We start from the raw sequence: 22,621 nt of genomic DNA, 5'->3' as shown, positions 1-22,621 counted from the left end.
GCTGGGTTCCGGGTCCAGGTGTGGGCGGGGCTGCTGGGTTCCGGGTCCAGGTGTGGGCGGGGCTGCTGGGTTCCGAATCCAGGTGTGGGCGGGGCGGCTTTCCCCTCTGCAGTCTCCTCGCTGTGTGTTCACACCTGCGTGTCTGTGTCCATTTCCTTTTCCTGTAAGGACACCAGGCACAGCGGTGACCTCATTTTAATTACTTCTTTAAAGACCCTATTTCCAGGGCGCCTGGGTGGCTCAGTTGGTTGAGCGACTGCCTTTGGCTCAGGTCATGATCCTGGAGTCCTGGGATTGAGTCCCGCATCGGGCTCCCTGCTCAGCGGGGAGTCTGCTTCTCCCTCTGACCCTCTTCCCTCTCATGCTCTCTGTCTCTCTTTCTCTCAAATAAATAAATAAAATCTTTTAAAAAAATAAATAAATAAATAAATAAAAATTTAAAAAAATAAAGACCCTATTTCCAAATACAGGCACACTCGGAGGTACGGGGGTTAGGATGTCAGTGTATGAATGTTGGGGGACGCGACGCAGCCCATACCTACCAGAAGCAGTCAGTAGAAATTCCAGCATCATTATCTCCTGCTTCTCTTATTTTATCTCCTCTTTTCCAGGCTTCCCACCTCAAATCACACTCCCCGATTTCAAAGCGGAGTGCACAAAGCCTTAGTAATTAAAACAGTCTGGTGCTGGGGGCGCCTGGCTGACCCAGTCGGAGGAGCAGGGGACTCTTGACCTCGGGATCCTGAGTTCCAGCCCCACGTTGGGCAGAGATTACTTAAAAAAAAAAAAAAGTGAAGATGGTAAATTTTACGTTATGCATATTCTACCGTGCTATTACCAAACATGGCACTATTAAGGCATGGCTTAGAGAAATTAGATGACAGCCGGCTGAGGGAACCAGGGGTGTCTGGACCCTGACCCAGAACACAGCCCTGCTCCCCTAGCCCGAGTCCTGAAGGGCAGACACAGGGATCAGAGCCCAGTAAAGCAGGCAACCATTTTGTGAGCAGGATATGGGTCCGATCCCAAAGACATAATAATAAATAATACCATACTTTCTTGAACTCATGCCACGTGCAAGGAACCGTGCCAAGAACTTACATTACGTATGTCACCAGCTCATTCAGGTCAATGCCATCAGCCTTGCTTTCCTGCAGCTCAGGGAGAGATGCAGTGATGAGCGAGCTTCCACGGGGCGGGCGCGTTCCTTGGGACCCACTGGCCACACGCACCTCCTTCTCCAAGTGAAGGAAAAGCCGCAGAACAGAGCCAGTAGGACGGTCTCGAATTCCTCTCTAAGGGCACCTCTGTGACAGCATTTCCTTCACTGCAAAGCACCAAGACATCTTATGTCATTCTTGTTGCTTTTATTTATTTATTTATAATTTTTTTATTCTTATGTTAATCCCCATACATTACATCATTAGTTTTAGATGAAGTGTTCCATGATTCATTGTTTGTGCATAACACCCAGTGCTCCATGCAGAATGTGATATTTATTTTTTTTATTGGCGTATCATTGACATACTGGAAAACTCAGCGGTGGTTTTTCTTTAGGGTATGCACAAGCTTGTGCAAATGTCCCCACAAACTCCAGGCAATCTTCCCCACAGCAGAAAGAGACACCCTAGCCCTTAGCAGGCACTCCCCAATCCCCCCCCCGCCCCTGGCACCCCCTGATCTCCTTTCTTTTACTTTAGAAAAGGGGGAGAATAGGTATAGACCAAAGGAAGCGGGGAGACAAAGGACGAGGGGCAGAATCCACCACCATGGTGACCTGGCCCTTCTCCCCTCCCTCCCACCCAGCCTGAAGAGGTGCCGCGTGGCCAGCTCTGCGTGCCAGGACCTCGCGGCCGCCCTGATGGCCAACCAGAACCTAACGAGGGTGGACCTAAGCTGCAACGGGCTGGGGCTGCCGGGAGTGAGGCTGCTCTGCGAGGGGCTCCTCGCAGATGCAGGCTGCAGGTGATCCAGTGAGTCTCCGCACCCTCTTGATGCAAGCCACCCAGCATCCCCTGGGGGGCTGCTTCTCTCCCCTCTGACACTTCTGGTCACAAATGTGTGGGGTTTCCCGCAGCAAGCAACTCTGCCCCGCCGGGGGGGGGGGGGGGGGTCCTACAGTTCCCTAACTGTTCAAGTCCATTCTGCCACCATCTACCTGGAGGTGGCGTCATGTCCCACAGGTGAGGGCTTGGTCCCCTGAGATGGCCCCCACCCCCAGCTTCACTGTCAGTTACAAACCCCGGTTGTCACCTGGCCTTTTTTTTTTTTTTTTTTTAATTTATTTATTCGACAGAGAGAGAGAGAGAAGCGAGAGAGGGAACACAAGCAGGGGGAGTGGGAGAGGGAGAAACAGGCTTCCCGCCGAGCAAGGAGCCCGATGCGGGGCTCAATCCCAGGACCCTGGGATCATGACCTGAGCTGAAGGCAGCCGCTTAACGACTGAGCCACCCAGGCGCCCCTGTCACCTGGCTTCTGAACCTGCCTCGGGTTTGATTAATCTTCTGGGGTGGCTCAGCGAACTCAGGGAAACACTTACCTGTTTATTAAAGAATATGGTGAAGGATGCAGATGAACAGCTGGTGGAAGAGCCACATGGCGTGAGGTCTGGGAGGGTCCCAGAGCAGGAGCTTCTGCCCCACGGAGCTGGGGTGCGTCACTCTCTCAGCATGGACGTGTTCACCGGCCTGGAACCTCCGAGCTGTGTGCTCTTGGGGTTTTATGGAGCCTTCCTCTGTGGGCCACAGATCATTAACTCCATTTCCAGCCCCTCCCCCCTCTCTGGAGGAGGGTGGGAGGCAGGGCTGAACGTTGCCAGCCTCTCATCCTGGCGTGGTCTCTCTGGTGCCCAGCTGCCCACGGGAGCCCACCTTTTAGAACCAGAGACACTCCTAGCATTTTTGTCACATAGAAAATGCAGGGGTTTCAGGAGCCCTGTGTCAGGAACGGGGTGGGGGCAGAGACCAGCACATGAGTTTTCTACTGTCTCCTGCCACGTCTCATCCTGTTGCTGACAGTGAACTCCTACTCAGCCTTTCGAGAACCATCTCAAACTCCCCAGAGAGTCTTCCCTAACTGTGCACGGTTTGCCAAGCCCGAGTTAGGCGTCCCCTCCACCGTGATGGTTTTATTTATTTATTTATTTATTTGAGAGAGAATGAGAGACAGAGAGCACAAGAGGGAAGAGGATCAGAGGGAGAAGCAGACCCCCCGCCGAGCAGGGAGCCCGATGCGGGACTCGATCCCGGGACTCCAGGATCATGACCTGAGCCGAAGGCAGTGGCTTAACCACCTGAGCCACCCAGGCGCCCCACCGTGATGGTTTTAATAAACAGTAGCTCACTGTCTGAGCACCTACTGTGTGCCCTGCATGGTTCTACACCCTGTCCCTCTAGTAAAGTATGTAGTCCTTGCAACAACCTTAGGAAGCAGGTGCGATTGTTATCCTTATTTTAGAGGCAACGAACCTAAGGCACAGCGGCAGCTCCCTGAAACATGAAACAGACTTGCTGACCGCTTGCTGGAGGGCGCAGGGCTAGTGAGTGGCAGAGATGGACGTACCCAGGTCTTGAGCTCTAGAGGCCCCACCCTGAGCCATGGTGCACTCCAGCCTCAATGACATCACCTTCACTAGAGGATACTTGCTTACCCCTCTGCATCATCAGACGGGACGCTCCTTGCTGGAAATGATGAAGTCTTGTTCATCTCTGAGCTGTAGTGACCCGTGTAGGTTTGTGTTGGGTGATTCAAGGGGCTAGGGGATGAGCCGGCAGGATAGAGGACAGCAAGATGGCGGCCTCTTCAACGTGTCTTTCCTCCTGAGGTTGAGGAAGTGTCAGCTGGAGCCTGGGGCTTGCCAGGAGATCGCCTCCGTGCTCAGCACCAATCGACACCTGGTGGAGTTGGACCTGATGGGAAACGCACTGGAGGATTTGGGTCTGAGGCTGTTATGTCAAGGCTTGAGGCACCCAGTGTGTAGGCTGCAGATCCTGTGGTGAGTTCTTCATGGGGTCAACTTAAAACACAAGTCTCCTTGTATTGAGGGATGGTATAAAAATCCATCCACTGTCTGTGCACCCGTTTGTAACAGCCTTATTCACAAGAGCCCAAAGGTGGAAACAGCCCAAATGTCCATCCACAGGTGTATGGGTAAACAAAATATGGCATATACATACGAGGGATATTACTCTATCTTTAAAAAAAAAGCGTGAAATTCTGACGCATGCTCCGACGTGGGCGAACCTGGAAGACATGATGTTAAGTGAAATGTCAATCACAAAAGGACAAAGATGATATGATTCCACTTATGACATCCCTAGAATAGTCAAATCCAGACAGAACGTAGAACAGTGGTTGCCATGGGACCAGGGCAGGAGGGAATGGGGAACTGTGCGGAGTTTGTGTTTGGGACCATGCAAAGTTTTGGACATGGATGGTGGTAATGGTTGCAGAGCCTTGAGAATGTACTTAATGCCGCTGAGTCTTACACTTAAAAATGGTTAAACGGGGCTGGTTCAGTTGGAAGAGGGTGTGACTCTTGATCCTGGGGGCATGAGTTCGAGCCCCATATTGGGTTGGGTATAGAGATGACTACATAAAAAGGTTAGAATGGTATAAAGTAAGCTTTACACTCAACGTGGGGCTCAAACTCAAGACCCCATCAAGAGTTGCACGCTCTGGGCGCCTGGGTGGCTCAGTCATTAAGCGTCTGCCTTCGGCTCAGGTCATGATCCCGGGGTCCTGGGATCGAGCCCCGCATCGGGCTCCCTGCTGGGCGGGAAGTCTGCTTCTCCCTTTCCCACTCCCCCTGCTTGTGTCCCCTCTCTTGCTCTCTCTGTCAAATAAATCAATAAAAAATATATATATATATTTTTTAAGATTTTATTTATTTATTTGAGACAGAGAGCACATGAGAGTGGGTAGGGTCAGAGGGAGAAGCAGGCTCCTCGCCGAGCAGGGAGCCCGATGCGGGACTCGATCCCGGGACTCCAGGATCATGACCTGAGCTGAAGGCAGTCGCTTAACCAACTGAGCCACCCAGGCGCCCAAAAATATATATATTTTTAAAAAAAAGAGTTGCACGCTCTACCGACTGAGCCAGCCAGGCACCCCACGTGATATATATTTTACCACAATAAAGCATAAATAAACAAACATCAAGGGGACAGTAACATCAGTGACGAGCACCATAGAGCCCCCTAAAATAAAGTCCTCCCGCAAAAACTCCTGTGGTCGCCAGTGACAGACACCCCATCTCAGTGTGGTTGAAGACAAGTGAATTTGTTGGCCTCTGTGACCAAGAAGTCCGGAGGGAAATACTGGTTTCAAGCACAGCTGAATCCAGGGACTCACGTGGTAAAATCAGGACTCTGTCTCTGTCTTCCCTTTCTATATATAGGAAGACACTTTGCTGAATGTCAACCAGGGACATCTTTGAGGGACAATAGTGTTTTCCTGCTCTATATTTGTATAAGTTAAGGCACTTCTAACAGCACCCCAAACACATCACTACAAACTTACGGCGTAGCACCGAAGATAGGTTGAGGAATCACACGTGACGAGCACAGAAATGTTGTTCTGTATTTTCTTGATTATTTTAGCCAAGAAAATGCATTGCACTAAAAATAAAATAAAATGCACATGTCATAAAATTTACTGTCTTACGATTTTTTTTTAAAGTAGTCTCTGCACCCGGGCGCCTGGGTGGCTCAGTCGTTAAGCGTCTGCCTTCAGCTCAGGTCATGATCCCAGGGTCCTGGGATCGAGCCCCGCATCGGGCTCCCTGCTCAGGGGGGAAAGCCTGCTTCCCCCTCTCCCACTCTCCCTGCTTGTGTTCCCTCTCTCACTGTGTCTCTCTCTGTCAAATAAATAAATAAAATCTTAAAAAAAAAAGTAGTCTCTGCACCCAACGTGAGGCTCAAACTCACCACCCCAAGATCAAGAGTCGCACGCTCTACCAGCTGAGCCAGCCAGGCGCCCCTATCATCTCACCATTTTGAGGCACATAGTTCCGTGGTATTAAGCATTAACATTCACACTGTTGTGCAAACATCACCACCGTCCATCTCCTGAACTTTTCATCTTGCAAAACTGAAACTGTCCGTTCAACACGGACTCCCCATCTCCCTCCCCCGGCCCCTGATAACCTCTGTTCTACTTTCTGTCTTTATGAATTTGACTACTGTAGGTACCTCTTATAAGTAGAATCACAAAGTGTGTGTGTGTGTGTGTGACTGGTTTATTTTCTCAGTATCTTTTCAAGGTTCATCCACACTGTAGCGTGTTTTAGAGGTTCCTTCCTTCTTACGGCTGAATAACATTACGTTGCATGGATATACCACAGTTTGCTTATCCATTCAATTCATCCACCGATGGACACTTGGGTTGCTTCTACCTTTTGGCTATTTTGAATAATGCTGTAAACACTGGGGTACAAATATTTCTTTGAGCCCTTACTTTCAATTCTTTGGGATATGCAACCAGAAATGGAATGGATGGATCATGTGGTTATTCTTTAATTTTTTTTTCTTTTTTTTTTAAAGAGAGAGAGGCAGAGGGAGAAGCAGGCTCCCCGCTGAGCAGGGAGCCCGATGCGGGACTCGATCCCAGGACCCTGGGATCATGACCCGAGCCGAAGGCAGACGCTTAACCATCTGAGCCACCCAGGCGCCCATTTTTTAATTTTTTTTAAAGTTTTCATTTATTTATTTATTTGACAGAGAGAGACACAGCGAGAGAGGGAACACAAGCAGGGGGAGTGGGAGAGGGAGAAGCAGGCTTCCTGCGGAGCAGGGAGCCCAGTGCAGGGCTCGATCCCAGGACGCTGGGACCATGACCTGAGCCGAAGGCAGACGCTTAACGACTGAGCCACCCAGGCGTCTCTATTTTTTAATTTTTCATGGAGCTGCCATATTGTTTCCCACCGCCACTGTACCATTATTCATTCTTACCGACAGTGCATAAAGTTTCCAATTTCTTCACGTCCTTGCCAACGCTTGTGATTTTCAGGTTCTTTTTTTTTTAATTCTTAAAAAAACTGTATTATTATCATTTTTTATAATGGCTATCCTAATGGATGTGACTTGGTGTCTCGTGGTGGTCTTGATTTGCATTTTCCTAGTGATGAGTGGTGCAGAGCATTTTTCATGTGATTTTGGACCACTTGTTTCCTCTCTGTGGAGAAATGTCTATTCAAAGCTTTTGCCCATTTCTTAAAAAAATGAGTTGTTTGTTTGAAAACTATTACGATTGGGGATAGGGAGGATAAAATTGGCGCTGTGTGGAAAACACTCCATGATGCATGCTGAATTGGATTTTCTGCAGGTTGAAGATTTGCCGCCTCACTGCGGCTGCCTGTGAGGATCTCGCCTCCACCCTCACTCAGCGTGAACCAGAACCTGATGGAGCTGGATCTAAGCCTGAATGACCTGGGGGACCCTGGGGTGCTGCTGCTGTGTGAGGGCCTCAGGCATCCCCAGTGCAAGCTTCAGACCCTCCGGAAGTGAGTCCTGCTTTGCTCACCATCATCCGAGTCCAAATCCACAGTCCTTGCTCTTATATCTGGGCTCACTGGGGTCATGCTCACTCCCCTCTTCTCGTAACTAACCTCTTAAGATTTTTCTGCCACAGGGCCTTTGTACAAGCTGTTCTTTCTTCCTGGGATGCCCTTCTGCTTTGCTAACCCCCCTTTTACCCTGGTGACATCTGTTTTATCTGTTAGGACTCAAAACAAATGCTTCTTCCCCATGCATGCCTTCCCTAACCCTTGAATAGGGTCTAGATTCCTAGCTGTGGGATTTAATTTGATCTTATGCTTCTCAGCATCACTCATTAAAACTCGTCATTCTTGTGCATGGGTGTGATCTTCCAAAAGTGCAGGAGCTGTGTCAGTTCTATACTCTGATGGCCACTATAAGACCTGGCTCAGGGGTGTTTGGAAATACATATATTTTATTTTAATTTTTTTATTAAGTTTTTTTGTTTTAAGTCCAAGTTAGTTAACTTATTTTTTTAAAGATTTTTATTTATTTATTTGACAGATAGAGACATAGCGAGAGAGAGAACACAAGTAGGGGGAGTGGGAGAGGGGGAAGCAGGCTTCCCGCGGAGCAGGGAGCCCAATGCGGGGCTCGATCCCAGGACCCTGGGATCATGACCTGAGCCGAAGGCAGACGCTTAACGACTGAGCCACCCACGCGCCCTAGTTAGCATATTTTTAAATGAGTGAATGCATGAATACACCCAAGGAACAAAAAGAAAATGCAGAAGGCTGTCAATTTTCAGAAAATCATTTTTGGGGGCGTCAAAGGAGAGTCTGTCTGTCCTACAAAAGCCTCATCTACTATCTGATGTCGTTCACGCTGGAGGGATTTTTTTTCCTTTCGAGACATTGTGAATCGCGTAGCTTCTATTGCTTTTGTTACGTTTGGAGAAGTGCCCTGTTTCTTCCCATTCTTCTCTCCACCTCATCCGGTACCACAATATCACTATGGACCCACACATGCCTCTGCTTTAATTCTGTCTCCTTCTTTGGCACCCCAAAGCTCATCTGCAGGCATGCCTGTCTCAATTTGATGTAAACGATACATCTCACCAATGTCCCCGCCCCACTTACCATTATCCATTCAGGATGTGCTGACCTGGTCCAGACATATCTACCGCGTTCCTTTGAGCTGACCTGCATGCCATCCTCTGCAAACACCAGAGGCTGTGGAGTCGTGCCCCTCCCCCCACCCCCACTCTGCTGTTCCTTCTTGTCCGTGTCCCTTTCTGAACCCCAGTGAGATCCCACCCCAGGGGCAGAGTCGCACACTCAGCCTTCATTTGCATCCTTGGTATCGCAACCCTTCTGAATAGCTCTCTAGAAAGATCGGCAGTTTACTCTTCCACCCGCAATTTAGGAAAGCTACTTTGCCGGTTATCTTTATGGTTATTCGACTTTCTATCTTTAAAGCCCTGGTGGGTGTAAAATGTTCTTAAATGGCATTTCCGTGTTGAGTATCTCTTCATGTGCTTATCAGCTTTTTCGGTTTCCCCATTCTGTGAATTGCCTATTCGTGTAATTTATTGATTTCTTTGGTATGTGTCCTACATTTCTCTTGATGTGCAGATGTTCCCTGTTTCAGACGTTAATCTTTTGTTGACTGCATACCTTGGAAGTGTCTGCTCAGCAGGTCACCAATCTGTCAAATTGTGGATGCTTTCATCAAACGTTTGAGGTCAAATCCATATGTATTTCTATGATTTATATTCTTTTTTTTATTCTTATGTTAATCCCCATACATTACATCATTAGTTTTAGATGAAGTGTTCCATGATTCATTGTTTGTGCATAACACCCAGTGCTCCATGCAGAACGTGCCCTCCTCAATACCCATTACCAGGCTAACCCATCCTCCCACCCCCCTCCCCTCTAGAACCCTCAGTTTGTTTTTCAGAGTCTATCGTCTCTCATGGTTCGTCTCCCCCTCCGATTTCCCCCGCTTCATTCTTCCCCTCCCGCTACCTTCTTTTTTTTTCCTTAACATATATTGCATTATTTGTTTCAGAGGTACAGATCTGAGATTCAACAGTCTTGCACAATTCACAGTGCTTACCAGCGAACATACCCTCCCCAGTGTCTATCACCCAGTCACCCCATCCCTCCCACCCACCCCCCACTCCAGCAACCCTCAGTTTGTTTCCTGCGATTAAGAATTCCTCATATCAGTGAGATCATATGATACATGTCTTTCTCTGTTTGACTTATTTCACTCTATGATTTATATTCTTGTGACAGGTCTAAGAAATCCTTTGCCAGGCACCTGGCTGGCTCAGTTGGTGAAGCAGGCTGACTCTTGATCTCGAGGTTGTGAGTTCAAGCCCCACGTTGGGTGTCGATTACTAAAATAAATAAGTAAAACTTAAAAAAAAAAAAAAAGGAATTCTCTGCTAGTACACTATCGCAGGTGTATTCAGTTTCTTCTTTGTGTTTACAGTTTGCTTAGGCACGGTTCAATTTTCTATTTCTAATTTTTGCGATGCCATTTAATAAAGGACCATGCTTTCCTTGCTGATTTGTGACGCCAGCCCTATTGCAAACTATCTTCCCATATTGCAGTGGTTTTTTTTTAGGTTTATTTATTTAAGTAATCTCTACATCTAACACAGGGCTCGAACTCAAGATCCTGATATCAAGAGTCCCTTGCTCTTCCGCCTAAGCCAACCAGGCGCCCTCTCCCTCAGTCCATGCTCTCCACGTGTCTGTGCTCCTAATCTAATTTCCTGCTGTTGTAATTTCTGTAATTTGTTACATGCTCCACTGTTAGGAAGAGTCTGTCTTTTGCTTTTTGTTTTTGCAGATTTTCAGTTATTCATAGATATTTATTCTGCCATTAAATTTTATTTTATTTATTTAAGAAAAAGATTTTATTTATTTATTAGAGAGAGAGAACGAGCAGTGGGGGGAGGGGCAGAGGGAGAGAGAGAAGCCAACTCCCGGCTAAGCAGGAAGCCCAACGTGATGTGGGGGTGGTGGTGGGGCCTCCGGCTGAATCCCAGGACCGGGAGATCATGACCTAAGGCGAAGGCAGATGCTTAACCATCTGAGCCACCCAGGCGCCCTTCTGCCATTAAATTTTAGGATGCATTAAAAAAAAATTCTTTTTAGAACACATCGGTCCAGTTACCCCAGCGTGGCTCTTACTGACTGAGGCCAGGCTCCTTCTCTTGTCCAGACACATCAGGCCAGCCAGACGTTTACATTTACACAGATCCTGCGCGTCACCCTCGAAGGAAAGGAGAGTTCAGGGTTTCACCGCATGGGAGCTCTATCTCAGGCAGAAATGTCTGAAAACTAGAAAAAAAATACTATACTATGAAATATAGCACTTCTGGCTCTCTGAAGCTCCTGCACAGTCTTCCGACCGTGGCTGAGGGCGCCCCAGGTCTGTGACCTTGAGCAGTGCATGGCGTCTGTCTGTCGGGGCCTAGGAGCTCACAGGTGTTGTAACAACAGGTGTGACACCATTTTCCACCCAGCGGCTATCGCCAGGAGCAAAGGAAGTAATGCTTACAAATCACTTGCTGTTAGGGAGCCTGGCTGGCTCAGTCAGAAGAGCATCTGACTCTTGATTTTGGGGTCGCGAGTTTGAGCCCCACGTTGGGTGTGGGGATTACTTAAAATAAAGACAAGACAAGACAGGGAGACCTATGTAAATCACTTGTTGTTACCGGTCCATGTGTTCAGAAAATCCCCGTGTTGAAGTCTCAGCCTCCAGGCCCTCAGGGGGTGGCCTCCGGTGGAAATTCGGTTCTGGAGGCTGGAAGCTGGGAGATCAGGTGTCGGCTAGGGCTCCATTATCGAAATTGGGAGGGGCACAACCCAGCCCATTACGGGGCTGTTGCAGATAAAATTAGTTCAGGTGGGGCGCCTGGGTGGCTCAGTCGGTTGAGCGTCTGCCTTCAGCTCAGGTCATGATCCCGGGGTCCTGGGATCGAGCCCCATGTCAGGCTCTCTGCTTAGCAGGGGAGTCTGCTTCTCACTCTCCCTCTGCCTCTCCCCCTACTTGTGCTCTCTCTCTGTCTCTCTCAAATAAATAAATAAAAACTTAAAAAAAATAATATAGGGGCGCCTGGGTGGCTCAGTCGTTAAGCGTCTGCCTTCGGCTCAGGTCATGATCCCGGGGTCCTGGGATCGAGTCCCACATCAGGCTCCCTGCTCCGCGGGAAGCCTGCTTCTCCCTCTACCACTCCCCCTGCTTGTGTTCCCTCTCTTGCTGTGTCTTTATCAAATAAATAAATAAATAAAATCTTTAAAAAAAAATAGGCAGTTGAAGGGTGGCTCAGTCGGTTAGGTGTCTGCCTTCAGCTCAGGGTCCTGGGATCGAGCCCCACATCCCACATCAGGCTCCCTGCTCAGTGGAGAGCCTGCTTCTCCCTCTCCCTCTGCCGCTCCCCTTGCTTGTGCTCTCTCTGTCAAATAAATAAATAAAATCTTAAAAAAAAAATTAGTTCAGGTGAGGGCCTGCTGGAGCGGGCCAGCCCCGAATAAGGTGTCCTCACGAAGAGGGAAGAGGGGAAATTCGGACACAGGGCACACACGGGAGGCCGCAGTGCGAACATGGGGGCAGAGATCGGGGTGACGCTTCTACAGGGCAGGGAACGCCAAAGACCCCCCGGGGCAGAGCCTGGAGCAGGTTCTCAGGGCCGCGGGGGGAACCAGGCTCCCAGCGCCGTGAGACAGTCAGTTTCTACCATGTGAGTCACCAGCGGGGGTACTTGTTACAGTAGCTGCCGGACGCTCATACCCTGGCACCCATCCGATGCCCAACCCATACCAAATATTCCTGTGTTCCTTCCTTCCCGCTCCCCTCTTTCTTGTTTCTCTCTCCCTTCTGCCTGCCCACCCGCCTGCCCCTTGCTTCTCCCTTCTTCTGTCTGGGGGCGCCCGGCACGAGAGCCCTCCCCGGGGACGTCTGCGGGCCGAGTGCGCTGGGCTCTGGGCGTCCTGCCTTCCAGGTTGGGCATTTGCAGGCTCAGCTCGGCCGCCTGTGAGGGTGTCTGCTCGGTGCTCCAGGTCAACCGCCACCTTCGGGAACTGGACCTGAGCTTCAATGACCTGGGGGACGCAGGCATGTGGCCGCTGTGCGAGGGGCTGCGACACCCCACCTGCAGGCTCCAGAAACTGTGGTGAGCCCCGGGCGCCGGGACGGGTGGGGTCCCGGTGGTGGGGGGCGTCCTTGTCCTTGTGTTCTCTTCATGGAAGGGCCATCCCTCCACGGCCCTGGAAGACACCGGGAGCCCCGAGAGGTGGACAGAAAAGCTGCAAACAGCTCGCAGAGGAATTCGTTCTCTGTGGGGTGCAAACGCAAAATGCCTCACTTTCCCTTCGCCCATTGCCTGTAAACATTTTCTGTAAAATTCCCCTTTCTGTTGACATTTACTTGCGCAGATGCCTGGCTCTTCAGTGACCTTTATAGAATAAAAAATCAGTCTGCTGCAGTGTGAATTCCAGCCAAATGTGAATGGTCCCTTCCTCCCTCTTCTTTCTCCCTGGAACCTGCCTGGCCCCCACCCCAAATGACTGTCTGTTTCTACTGTGGGCGTTTCTGAGTCTCTCGATTATCTGGGGCCCTGGGTAGGTGGGCATCGAGACGGGGGCTCAGGGACAGCACTTTCCCCTTATTGGTGCTGCTAGGGTCCCGGGGTGTCAGTATCTCCCCCCCCATCTGGCAGGTATCCAAAGGCCACCTCTGTCTTTGGGATCACATGCGTGTTCTTACGGGACCCCCCCCCACAGGAAGTGCCCCAACTGCCCAGTCTCCTGACATGGAATCTGGGTCAACCTCCTTGCATAGCCCCCTCCCCCACCACGGGTCTCACCCTAACCTTCCTCTCCTGACCCTTCTGCACCACGCTGGTTTTTTCTCTTCCTCTGCAAGTCCAGAGCTGTTGTCTTGTACCTCCTTTTGGAAGCTGGTGTCTCTTGTCTCACAAGCTCAGCCAAACTAAGATTAAAATATTTCCACTTAGCATCCCAGCTGTGATGGTACTGCTTTCCGACGGTTGCTGTGAGGAATAAATGACGAAGCAAACAAAGCCCTTAGCAAGGTGCTCAGCACAGAGTTGGCCTTCAGCATATCCTGCTACCTGTTCTTATTGTAACAGCAGAGAATGCAGGGAAGAAACACAATGGGAGGCAGATCGGAAATCAGAGAGAATCAGATGGCACACTGTTCGGGCAGGTGGCAGCCCAATTCATACTGGCTCCTGGGGGGAAAAAAAAGGAGGGCTTATTGACGTGTCACTGATCTTGCTTCAGGCATGGCTTGATCTAAGTGTTTGGACACTTTTTTTTTTAAGATTTTATTTATTTATTTGATATAGAAAGGGAGAGCACAAGCAGGTGGAGTGGCAGGCAGAGGGAGAAGCAGGCTCCCCGCTGAGGAAGAAGTCCGACGTGGGGCTCGATCCCAGGACCCTGGGATCATGACCTGAGCCAAAGGCAGCCCTCCACCGCCTGAGCCACCTAGGCGCCCCTAGGTGTTTGGACTTGTGATCTCTATTATCTTCCGTACTTTTTGCTGTATTGATTCCTCTGTTGAGTAAGTTTAGCCTTGATCCTGCTTGATGGCAAAACACCTGCAGCTCTAAGGAGGACTTCTTCTTACCAGGTCTAAGTTCTGAAAGAAAAGCTCCAGGAAGCAAGTAAGGTTCTGATTCACCCATTTTGGGTGGGTCCTCTGTCCACCTGAAACCATTCATGGTAACTGGAGACATGGAAACCAACCAACTCAGGCCTGGATCCTGAGCTTAAGGACAGTGTGAACCCCAGATGGACAGAGACTGAGGTTTCAATGAGAAACTGGCTCCTGGGGTAGAATTACCAGGAAGGGAAGTGGTACTTGACCTTCAGTGGGCATCCTAGAGAGATGGAGCTGTGAATTAACAAGCGTCCTTAAATGCCTCTTTTAAATGTTTTCCATCACCACGTTGGCCTTAACCAGGACCAGCTGGGTTCTACTCTGCTTTCTCTTAAATTGGTCCCCTGAAAACATCACCCTGAATCCCTCTCAAGAGACTTTCCAAAATAGCTCCTTATGTTTCTTTAACCACTCCTGGTCTTCCACAGGCTGGATAGCTGTGGTCTCACAACCAAAGCTTGTGAGGATCTTTCTTCTGCCCTCGGGGTCAGCCAGACCCTGACGGAGCTCTATCTGACCCACAACGCCCTGGGGAACGCAGGGGTCAGGCTGCTCTGCAAGGGGCTGAGTCATCCCGGCTGCAAACTTCGAGTCCTCTGGTGAGAGACGGGTTTCTAGTTCTGAAGGAGGCAGGGGCGTGGGGCTTGGGGGTGGGAGTGAGGGTCAGTAATCGAGATCCATGGTTCAGATGGACAAATAAGCTAGAAAATTTGGAAACATTTCCTTCGTGCGCTAATGTGTGCAATTAGCGTGGATTGCCCTCGCCAGCTGGGTGACTTTGGGTAATTCACTGGGGACCGACCTCCTAATCTGTCAGATGAGGCCGTTGTAGCTTAGAGAGAATCTGGAATTACTTAAGCAGGCCTCAAGTTCTAATTCTGTCACTTGGCAGTTTTGTGATGGGTTTCTGCAAATCGTTCCACCTCTTGGCTCCTCAGCATCCCCCAGACTGAATGAGCCGGCACAGCTCAGGGACATACGCTGGTGTATAGCTTAGAGTCCAGCCTGGTTCCCGATGAGATCTGGTTTCCAACGAAGTACCAGATAATGAAATTATCGTAATAAGGCAGGAGGCGTGATAGATTCGAATGCCACAGCAGTGGCCTGGAATGATGTGTCCCGCTCTGTGTCCTAAGGTTATTTGGAATGGACCTGAATAAAATGACCCACAGAAGACTGGCAGCCCTTCAGCTAACGAAACCTCACCTGGACATCGGTTGCTGAACAACCACTGGCTGTTCTCTTGGAGTCAGGACAGAGGAAGGTGATCCCAGGACCAGCGCGTTAGTCAACGTGATGATCAGGCTCTTTTATCTCCTGCAAACTCCCACGCAGGATAAATCCCTTCTGCTTGGGGACTGTCATCAATGTGTGATGGAGCGTGGAGCATTAGTTTTGGGAATGCGGATGTCATGGAGAGAACTTAGGACAGGGCCCCAGATGGTTCTCAGCAGAGGGTGATTTTGCACCCCTGTCCCTCCCCGGGGCACTTGGCAATGTCAGGAGACATTGGGGTGCTGCTGGGAGCTATTGGATGTAGTGGGTGGAGGCCACGGATCCTCCCAAACATCCCGCAAAGGACAAGACAGCCCCCTACGGCTAGAGTGTTTAGTTAAAATGACATTTGTGCGAGGCTGAGAAACCTCGTTCAAGGACCAGCGGTGCAACGGGGGTGCCAGGCAGCGTGACTTAGGACGCTGGTCATGCCAGTGGGCACACCCGCACCCTCGCAGTCTTGTTCTGCAGGTGGTCCTGCCGCCGGGCTGGAGGCAGGTGCACGGCGGTTGGACCCCTTGCCAGGGTTAGCCGACTGTGGGCCGGCCAAGCATCTGTACTGTGCTGTGGATAAGAACTCGAACAAACCCAGGTTTTCCCTGTTGGGAGATAGGGAACCTCAGCCCAAGCCGGTGACGGGCAGGAACCCCCAAGGACACCGGGAGCATGCCGCTCGCACTGAAGCCCTAAGTGAAGGTGTCTGGGAAAGACTGGAACTTCCTAGGAAGCAGAGGTAATTTGTCGAGGAACCCGTGACTTGTAATCCATGGATGTCTGGAAAGGGAGGTAAATCAGATTCCTCAGACGTCATTCCTGTGGGCATCAATAAACGTCCCACGAATGGTCACATCACACTCGGCTCCTGGAAATCCAGCCCTTCCCATGACTGAGCCCCCTGTAGCCTGTCTGGCCCCTAGCCCCCCCCTCCCAAAGAGCCCCACGGGTCATGACCGAGGCACTTAGAGCTGAAGCAGAAACCTGGGCCCGATGCCCAGACTCTGGGCTGCCTCTCGCGGAGGGCCCAGTAAGGTCCGTGGGAGGCTCTTGGGAGGACTAAGGTTCAACAGGATGCCTTGTAAGGCGGCGTTTGGGGGTCCTGGTTAGTGGCATGGTGGAAGGGACGAGGCAGCTCCCTAGGCCTGACTTTGGGGACCATACTGCAGTACTTTGGGGAGACCCACGGGGCACAGCCCTCCAGGACCAGGGAGGGTCTGTTCCATTGAAATGGTTATGAAGCCTAGCAGTCCATTCCCAGTAAAAGCTCTTAAAAACCAGCAGCTAAGTTTAGCGTGTGCTGAGCATTTTCCGTTAACAGGCAGGAAAAATGGCATTTTAGGACAGCCTAAAATAGCAGCCCTGCTGGATGCACCCCCCAGCACAGGCAGCATTACATTTTCCCACTGTGAAACTCGAGGTCCTGCATCCACTTGAATCCTACAAAGGGGAACCACAAGGCGCTCATTCCTGACACCCTCCTTCCATTGCCCTTTCTCAGTATGACCACTGTCTTGAGCTTAGCTTATCATCTCGACCCATTTGGGATTGTGGAGGTGGTGCAGGAGGAGGGAAGTTATTCTCTAAGTATCAGGGTGACTCCTTAATGGGAGAATAGACCGTGGCACGTGTCCCCATGTTGGGGTGGGGAACTGCAGCCATTTGGGGCTTTCCGTGCACGTTCTTTCACACCTGCATGTGAGCAGGCATTTCATTTTCGGCAATAGTGTTAAGCATACACAGATGTGAAGCCCAAGAAGCAGCTCCTCCCTCCCCTCCCCACTGCACAGGGCCAATTCTCAGGCTAGTCAAACCACACAGAAGCAACGTACTCAGTTCCTATTTTATTGGGCTGATTCGATTGATTTTCACCATTTGAGATGTAAAGGTAACAGGACTGAGAATGTCAGCAGCAAAGAAGCCACCAACAGGGCGCGCCTTGGTGGCTCAGTTGGTTAAGCGACTGCCTTCGGCTCAGGTCATGATCCTGGAGTCCCGGGATCGAGTCCCACGTCGGTCTCCCTGCTGAGCAGGGAGTCTGCCTCTCTGACCCTCCGCCCCTCATGCTCTCTTTCTCGCTCTCAAATAAAACTTTAAAAAAAAGCCACCCACAAAGGAGCCAACTGGAAAGGTTCATGTTAAATCTTTGGATTGGAATGGAGGGGAAAAGCTGTTCAGAGCTGGAGGAAGGTCCTTAAATCTCAAGACTACTGATACAAGGGTCAGTTTGTGGAAATAAAGTCCCGAATTGCACAAATACCCACTAGGCAGGACAGAAGGGCGTGGGCTGTGGGGACAGCTGTCTGCAGCAGGGTCGGCTGGGCTGTGCCCCAGAGGTAGGAGGCTGGAAGTCTAGAGGCAGGTTGCCACATTCACCCCAAAATCCTTGCTTCCCAGTCCGTCTCGAGGATGCAGCCGTTTTCCTCAGACAAGGATACACAAAAATGGGAGCACTTTCCAGACAAGAGAACGGGGAGTGCCCTCATTTTGTGTATCCCAGTGTGAGCAGTTGGATTCTGCTCCTGGAAGCCAAAGGGAAAGCGTGCCGAGCCACACGCGGCATTGGGAAGCCTAAGAGAGAAATAGGTTAAACACGTTAACACTGAAACGTCCCCAGCTCCACGGTTGGGTGTGCGTGTCCAGGTTTCCTGAATCCTAAAAACCCCATTTCCCCACGGATAGAGGTCTCAGTTGTTGATCCAGAAAGCCCCCGAAGACAGCTGGGACCAGAGCAGGATCGGGGGGTCCCCTGATGGTGCCCACCAGTAACACCCAAATGTTGTAGCACTTTTCACTGAGTTATCCGAAGAGTGCTTCCACATTTGAGTGACACGGGAGAGCTGCAGGGACGTGGCCTGGATGGGGCTCCCGCTTGACCCAGGCCGTGGCTCAGGACGGTCAAGGAGCAGAGCTGCTCAATCGGGGACCCTCAAAAAATGGCGGCACTTCCCTCCTTAGAACAGAAAGTGCCCCCACAGTTTGAGTGCCACAGGTCGAGTATCCACGGGTGGCCACGAAGGGAACCACTCAGCAGGAGGAAGCCCTGCGGGGCCAGTGATTAGACCCGCCTTGCCCCTAAAGGTCTGGCAGGCGGAAGGGGACGATGAAGCAAACAGATAAAAAGTCACCAACACCCCCCCCCAAGTTTAGCACATTAAACATCCATTGAAAACACATTACATATGGGCGCCTGGGTGGCTCAGTTGGTTGAGCGACTGCCTTTGGCTCAGGTCATGGTCCCGGGGTCCTGGGATGGAGCCCCGTATCGGGCTCCCTGCTCTGCGGGGAGCCTGTTTGTCCCTCTCCCACTCCCCCTGCTTGTGTTCCCTCTCTCGCTGTGTCTCTCTCTGTCAAATAAATAAAATCTTTAAAAAAAAAATTAAAAAAAAAAAAGCACATTACATGTAATCCCACTCAAGGTCAAACACTTAAGGTTTGGTGACGTTGAACAGGCCTGGTTCGCAGTTTTTGCTGACACTGGACATGTGAGATTCAAAGAACTGCCTTTTTCACCCCAAAGGGCAAGGAAGAACCAACTTTCCCACTCATTAACATTGTAAAAGAACCCCACACTCACAACCATTCATCTGAATAGAAACCCACAGGGGAACCCACAGGATATGGCAAGGTTGCAGAAGCTGGGGTGGGGGGGACTCAGGGGAAAGCGGTAGAGAGTGGGAGAAAGTTGGCAACCTCAGAAATGAAAGGCCTTGGAAGGGAAGGCCCTACAAGACGGGAAGAGGGAGGAGGAAGGAGCAGAAGAGGAACAGGTCATACTCACAACGGAAGAGAAGGCGGTCACGCGGCTTCCGAGGGCAGGTAGCACTGCTGGGCTCTTATAAAGGCTGATGGCCCGCTCTCCCTTGACTCTGGGGGAGGACCCTTCCCTCCTCCCCCTCTCCGCCCAGACCCACCTGAGTGCCTCTGATTGGAGCTGGTCTGGGTCAGACACTCCCTTACCTGTTTGTTAAACAGTTTACCCTTTTGTTGGATGTCTCTCCTGGGGAAATGCGGACAAGTGACCGGAGGAAAGTAATTCCGTCTCCTGGGGTGGGGGTCGGTTATGGATTCAGCAAACATTTAAGCATGATCTGTATTAGATTTACTGAACTTACGAGATTTACCAGGCACTTTGCTAAGCTCTAGCGGTGGGAGGGATGAATAAGACCATGGGAGGTATCGTCTAGAACAGTGGTTTCCAACCAGGGGTGGGTTTCTTTCTCCCCAGGGGACAGTTGGCAATGTCTAGGGACCTTTTTGGTTGTCAAATTGGGTTGTGGGGGGCAGAGTGTGCTCGGAGCTTCTAGTGCCTGGGGGCCAGGACTGCTGGTAAGCATCCTCCAGCGCGGGCAGCCCCTCGAAGAGGAGTCCCCAGCTCCAAAGATGAGGAACTGATTTAGCACAAGGCTGATTACCAGGAAAAAAAAAAAAATACAGCTCCCCCCATAACAAGCACACATACATATAATTGCTGTTAAACAATTTCATCTCAGTGTTGCAGCATACTCGTACAAATGTTGGTGTTGGGAGTTCACCTCTGCGTTCTTAAAATTCAATAGTCTGTTACAAAGTATTTAAAAGGGGCACCTGGCTGGCTCAGTCCATGGAGCAGGAGAAGCTTGATCTCGGGGGTTGTGAGATCTGAGCCTCGTGTGGTGTGTAGAGATTACTTACAAATAAAAAATTTTAAAAATCCTAAAAAGTGGGCGCCTGGATGGCTCAGTTAAGCGTCTGCCTTCAGCTCAGTTCATGATCTCAGGGTTCCGGGATCGAGCCCCACGTCAGGCTCCCTGCTCTCGGGGCCTGCTTCTCCCTCTCCTCCCAGCTCAGTGCTCTCTCTTGCTGTCTCTCTCTCTCAAATAAATAAGCAAAATCTTAAAAAAAAAAAAAAAAAATCTTAAAAAAAATGTTTTAACAACCATGAATTTGATACCTTTTAAAAGCGTGCACCAGGGGCATCTGGGTGCCTCAGTCGTTAAGCGTCTGCCTTTGGCTCAGGTCACGATCCCGGGGTCCTGGAATCGAGACTCGCATCGGGCTCCCTGCTCCGCGGGGAGCCTGCTTCTCCCTCTCCCACTCCCCCTGCTTGTGTTCCTTCTCTCGCTGTCTCTGTCAAATAAATATCTTAATACATACATACATACATACATACAAGTGTGCACGTTTTACTCAATTCATGCACCTTGCTGAGGTCTGAGGCCTTACTGGAATTCTCCCCATGGCAGATCTTGGAGGTATACCTGAAGCCCATGGGACCTGCTAAAGGAGGTTGGGGGAATTAAAATATGTACGTAAAACAATAGAGAAATAGATAAAATGTATTTGGGTTTTTTTTTTAAGATTTTTATTTATTTATCAGAGAGAGAGAGACAGAGGGAAGGCAGGCAGAGGGAGAAGCAGGTTCCCTGCTCAGCAAGGAGCCCGATGTGGGACTCGATCTCAGGACCCGGGGATCATGACCTGAGCCGAAGGCAGACGCTTAACCGACTGAGCCACCCAGGCGTCCCGATAAAATGTGTTTTAAAGGCTGAAGGGCAATGTACAGAATGCTTTAATTGTAATTTCATGAATCCCCTAATGTTAGACATTTTCAATTTTTAAAAGAATTTAGGATAATTTTTTTTTAAGTATGCTCCACGCCTACTGTGGGCCTGCAACTCCGACCCCGAGATCAGGAGTCGGATGTTCTACCGACTGGGCCAGCCGGGCACTCACTCCAAAATTTTAGGATAATTTAAAAAAACTATCCAAACTTTTCTGAGAGCATTTGTAAGAGTGCAGTCATTTCTGATGTCGTCTAGGAATCCGAGTTAACCCTCCAAAGGCTGTGGGCAGTTGACAGATGCGACCATGGAGATGCAGTGATTCGCCCGGGGAAAGCAAGGGCCAGAAAGAAGCAGGGTGTTGTAGAAGTCCAGGCTCCGAATTCTTGCTCTGGTCCTTGTCGTGTTGCTGGAGAGCCCTGCTTATGACCTGCTCCAGATTCAGATCCGAACTGGCCACTCTCCCCTCCCACCACACCTGGACGCCTGGACGCCTGGACCTTCAGGTGTTTCTCCAAACTCAGCAAGCTCTCTCCCATCACGTCACCTTGTCCTTGCACGTTTCTGGGCCAGTGGCAGCTTTCTGCTCCCGCCCTTGACCCCCATAGGCCTTTCTCCTCCTACTGAAAGTCACCTGGTCTGGGGGGCTCCCCTGGGTGCTGCACAGATAGCATCCTGGACCCCGCGTTGACTGCAGACTCCACCAGCTTACCAGTCCTATTTCTCTAATAAAGCACTTACCACTTCTGGTTATTTGCCAGTTTTTTTACTTGCCTCTCGTGCTTAGCTCCTGGGGAACCGTGGCTTGTCTGTCTTATTCACCTGCCCACCCCCAAAATCCCCATCCCCAAAATCAGTCCTGGGTCTGATACACGGTAAAGATGCAGCGAGCATTTTTCCCCCAGGGTGATACATGTGGTCAATGCAATTGAATTTAAGGAACATTAAACAAAGACTATATGCAAAGATGATTTTAAGTGAATTGATAGTAAAAGACCCCATTTGAAACTTTCGCCAGCGATCTGTGATGTTTGTGGTGAGACAGTGCAAGAGCCCCTCTCGCCTTCCTCAGGTGCGCCAATTCCAAGCTGGTCTAACCCTTGCTATTTTGACAATTTAACGAGTCCATTGGAAGTTTCAAGTTAATATCATTGTTAGCTATTTTACCCCCCAGCGTTTTGCTTTCTTTTCTTCCCCAGCTTGATTGACTTAAAGTCTCAAGTTAATATGCTAAAGATTTTTGGGAGTGGTTTTTTTTGGGGGGGGAGGGAATTCCTGATGGAAAGAATCAGAAATTCCATAGACTCAATTTGATAGCCTGAGGTGGAGGTGGTTGGGGGAGGTCCGGGATACACCGAAGCAGTTTTGCCTAATCAGGAATTCTTCCGGCAGAATTGGAAGACCTTCATTTGCAAGTCACTAGATCTCGTTGTCATTACAATCACCCTGGACGCCTTCCCCTGCACCCTCCCCACCCAGTCCTCAGCACTATCTGGCTGGTCTCCATACCAATGAGAATAGATTCTTTTGTGACGATCGCGACGGTTTTTGAAATCCTTTTACGTTGGTATTGTTCCCTCTAATCTCATATCTATCGGTCCACAGTTACCTGCAGCCCCAGGGGTG

General features: G+C 50.2%; 1 protein-coding gene across 1 annotated transcript in view; it reads left to right on the top strand.

The window, feature by feature from the left end:
- The window catches only part of NLRP12 (NLR family pyrin domain containing 12), a 30,784-nt gene extending 14,055 nt beyond the window's left edge, over positions 1-16,729 (top strand). Inside the window, 8 exon segments of the mRNA XM_034986512.1 lie at positions 1,807-1,943; positions 1,946-1,973; positions 3,824-3,994; positions 7,324-7,378; positions 7,380-7,501; positions 12,499-12,669; positions 14,612-14,782; positions 15,320-16,729. Of these exon segments, the coding sequence (XP_034842403.1) occupies positions 1,807-1,943; positions 1,946-1,973; positions 3,824-3,994; positions 7,324-7,378; positions 7,380-7,501; positions 12,499-12,669; positions 14,612-14,782; positions 15,320-15,407 (943 nt within the window). The 3' untranslated portion in view covers positions 15,408-16,729.
- The last annotated feature ends 5,892 nt before the right edge of the window (positions 16,730-22,621 follow it).

The sequence above is a fragment of the Mirounga leonina genome, unplaced genomic scaffold (genome assembly GCF_011800145.1).
Source record: "Mirounga leonina isolate KUSES-001 unplaced genomic scaffold, KU_Mleo_1.0 Mir_376, whole genome shotgun sequence".
NCBI classification, from domain to species: domain Eukaryota; kingdom Metazoa; phylum Chordata; class Mammalia; order Carnivora; family Phocidae; genus Mirounga; species Mirounga leonina.
Note: the sequence above shows the minus strand (reverse complement) of the source record. Positions and strands in the feature narration are given on the sequence as shown.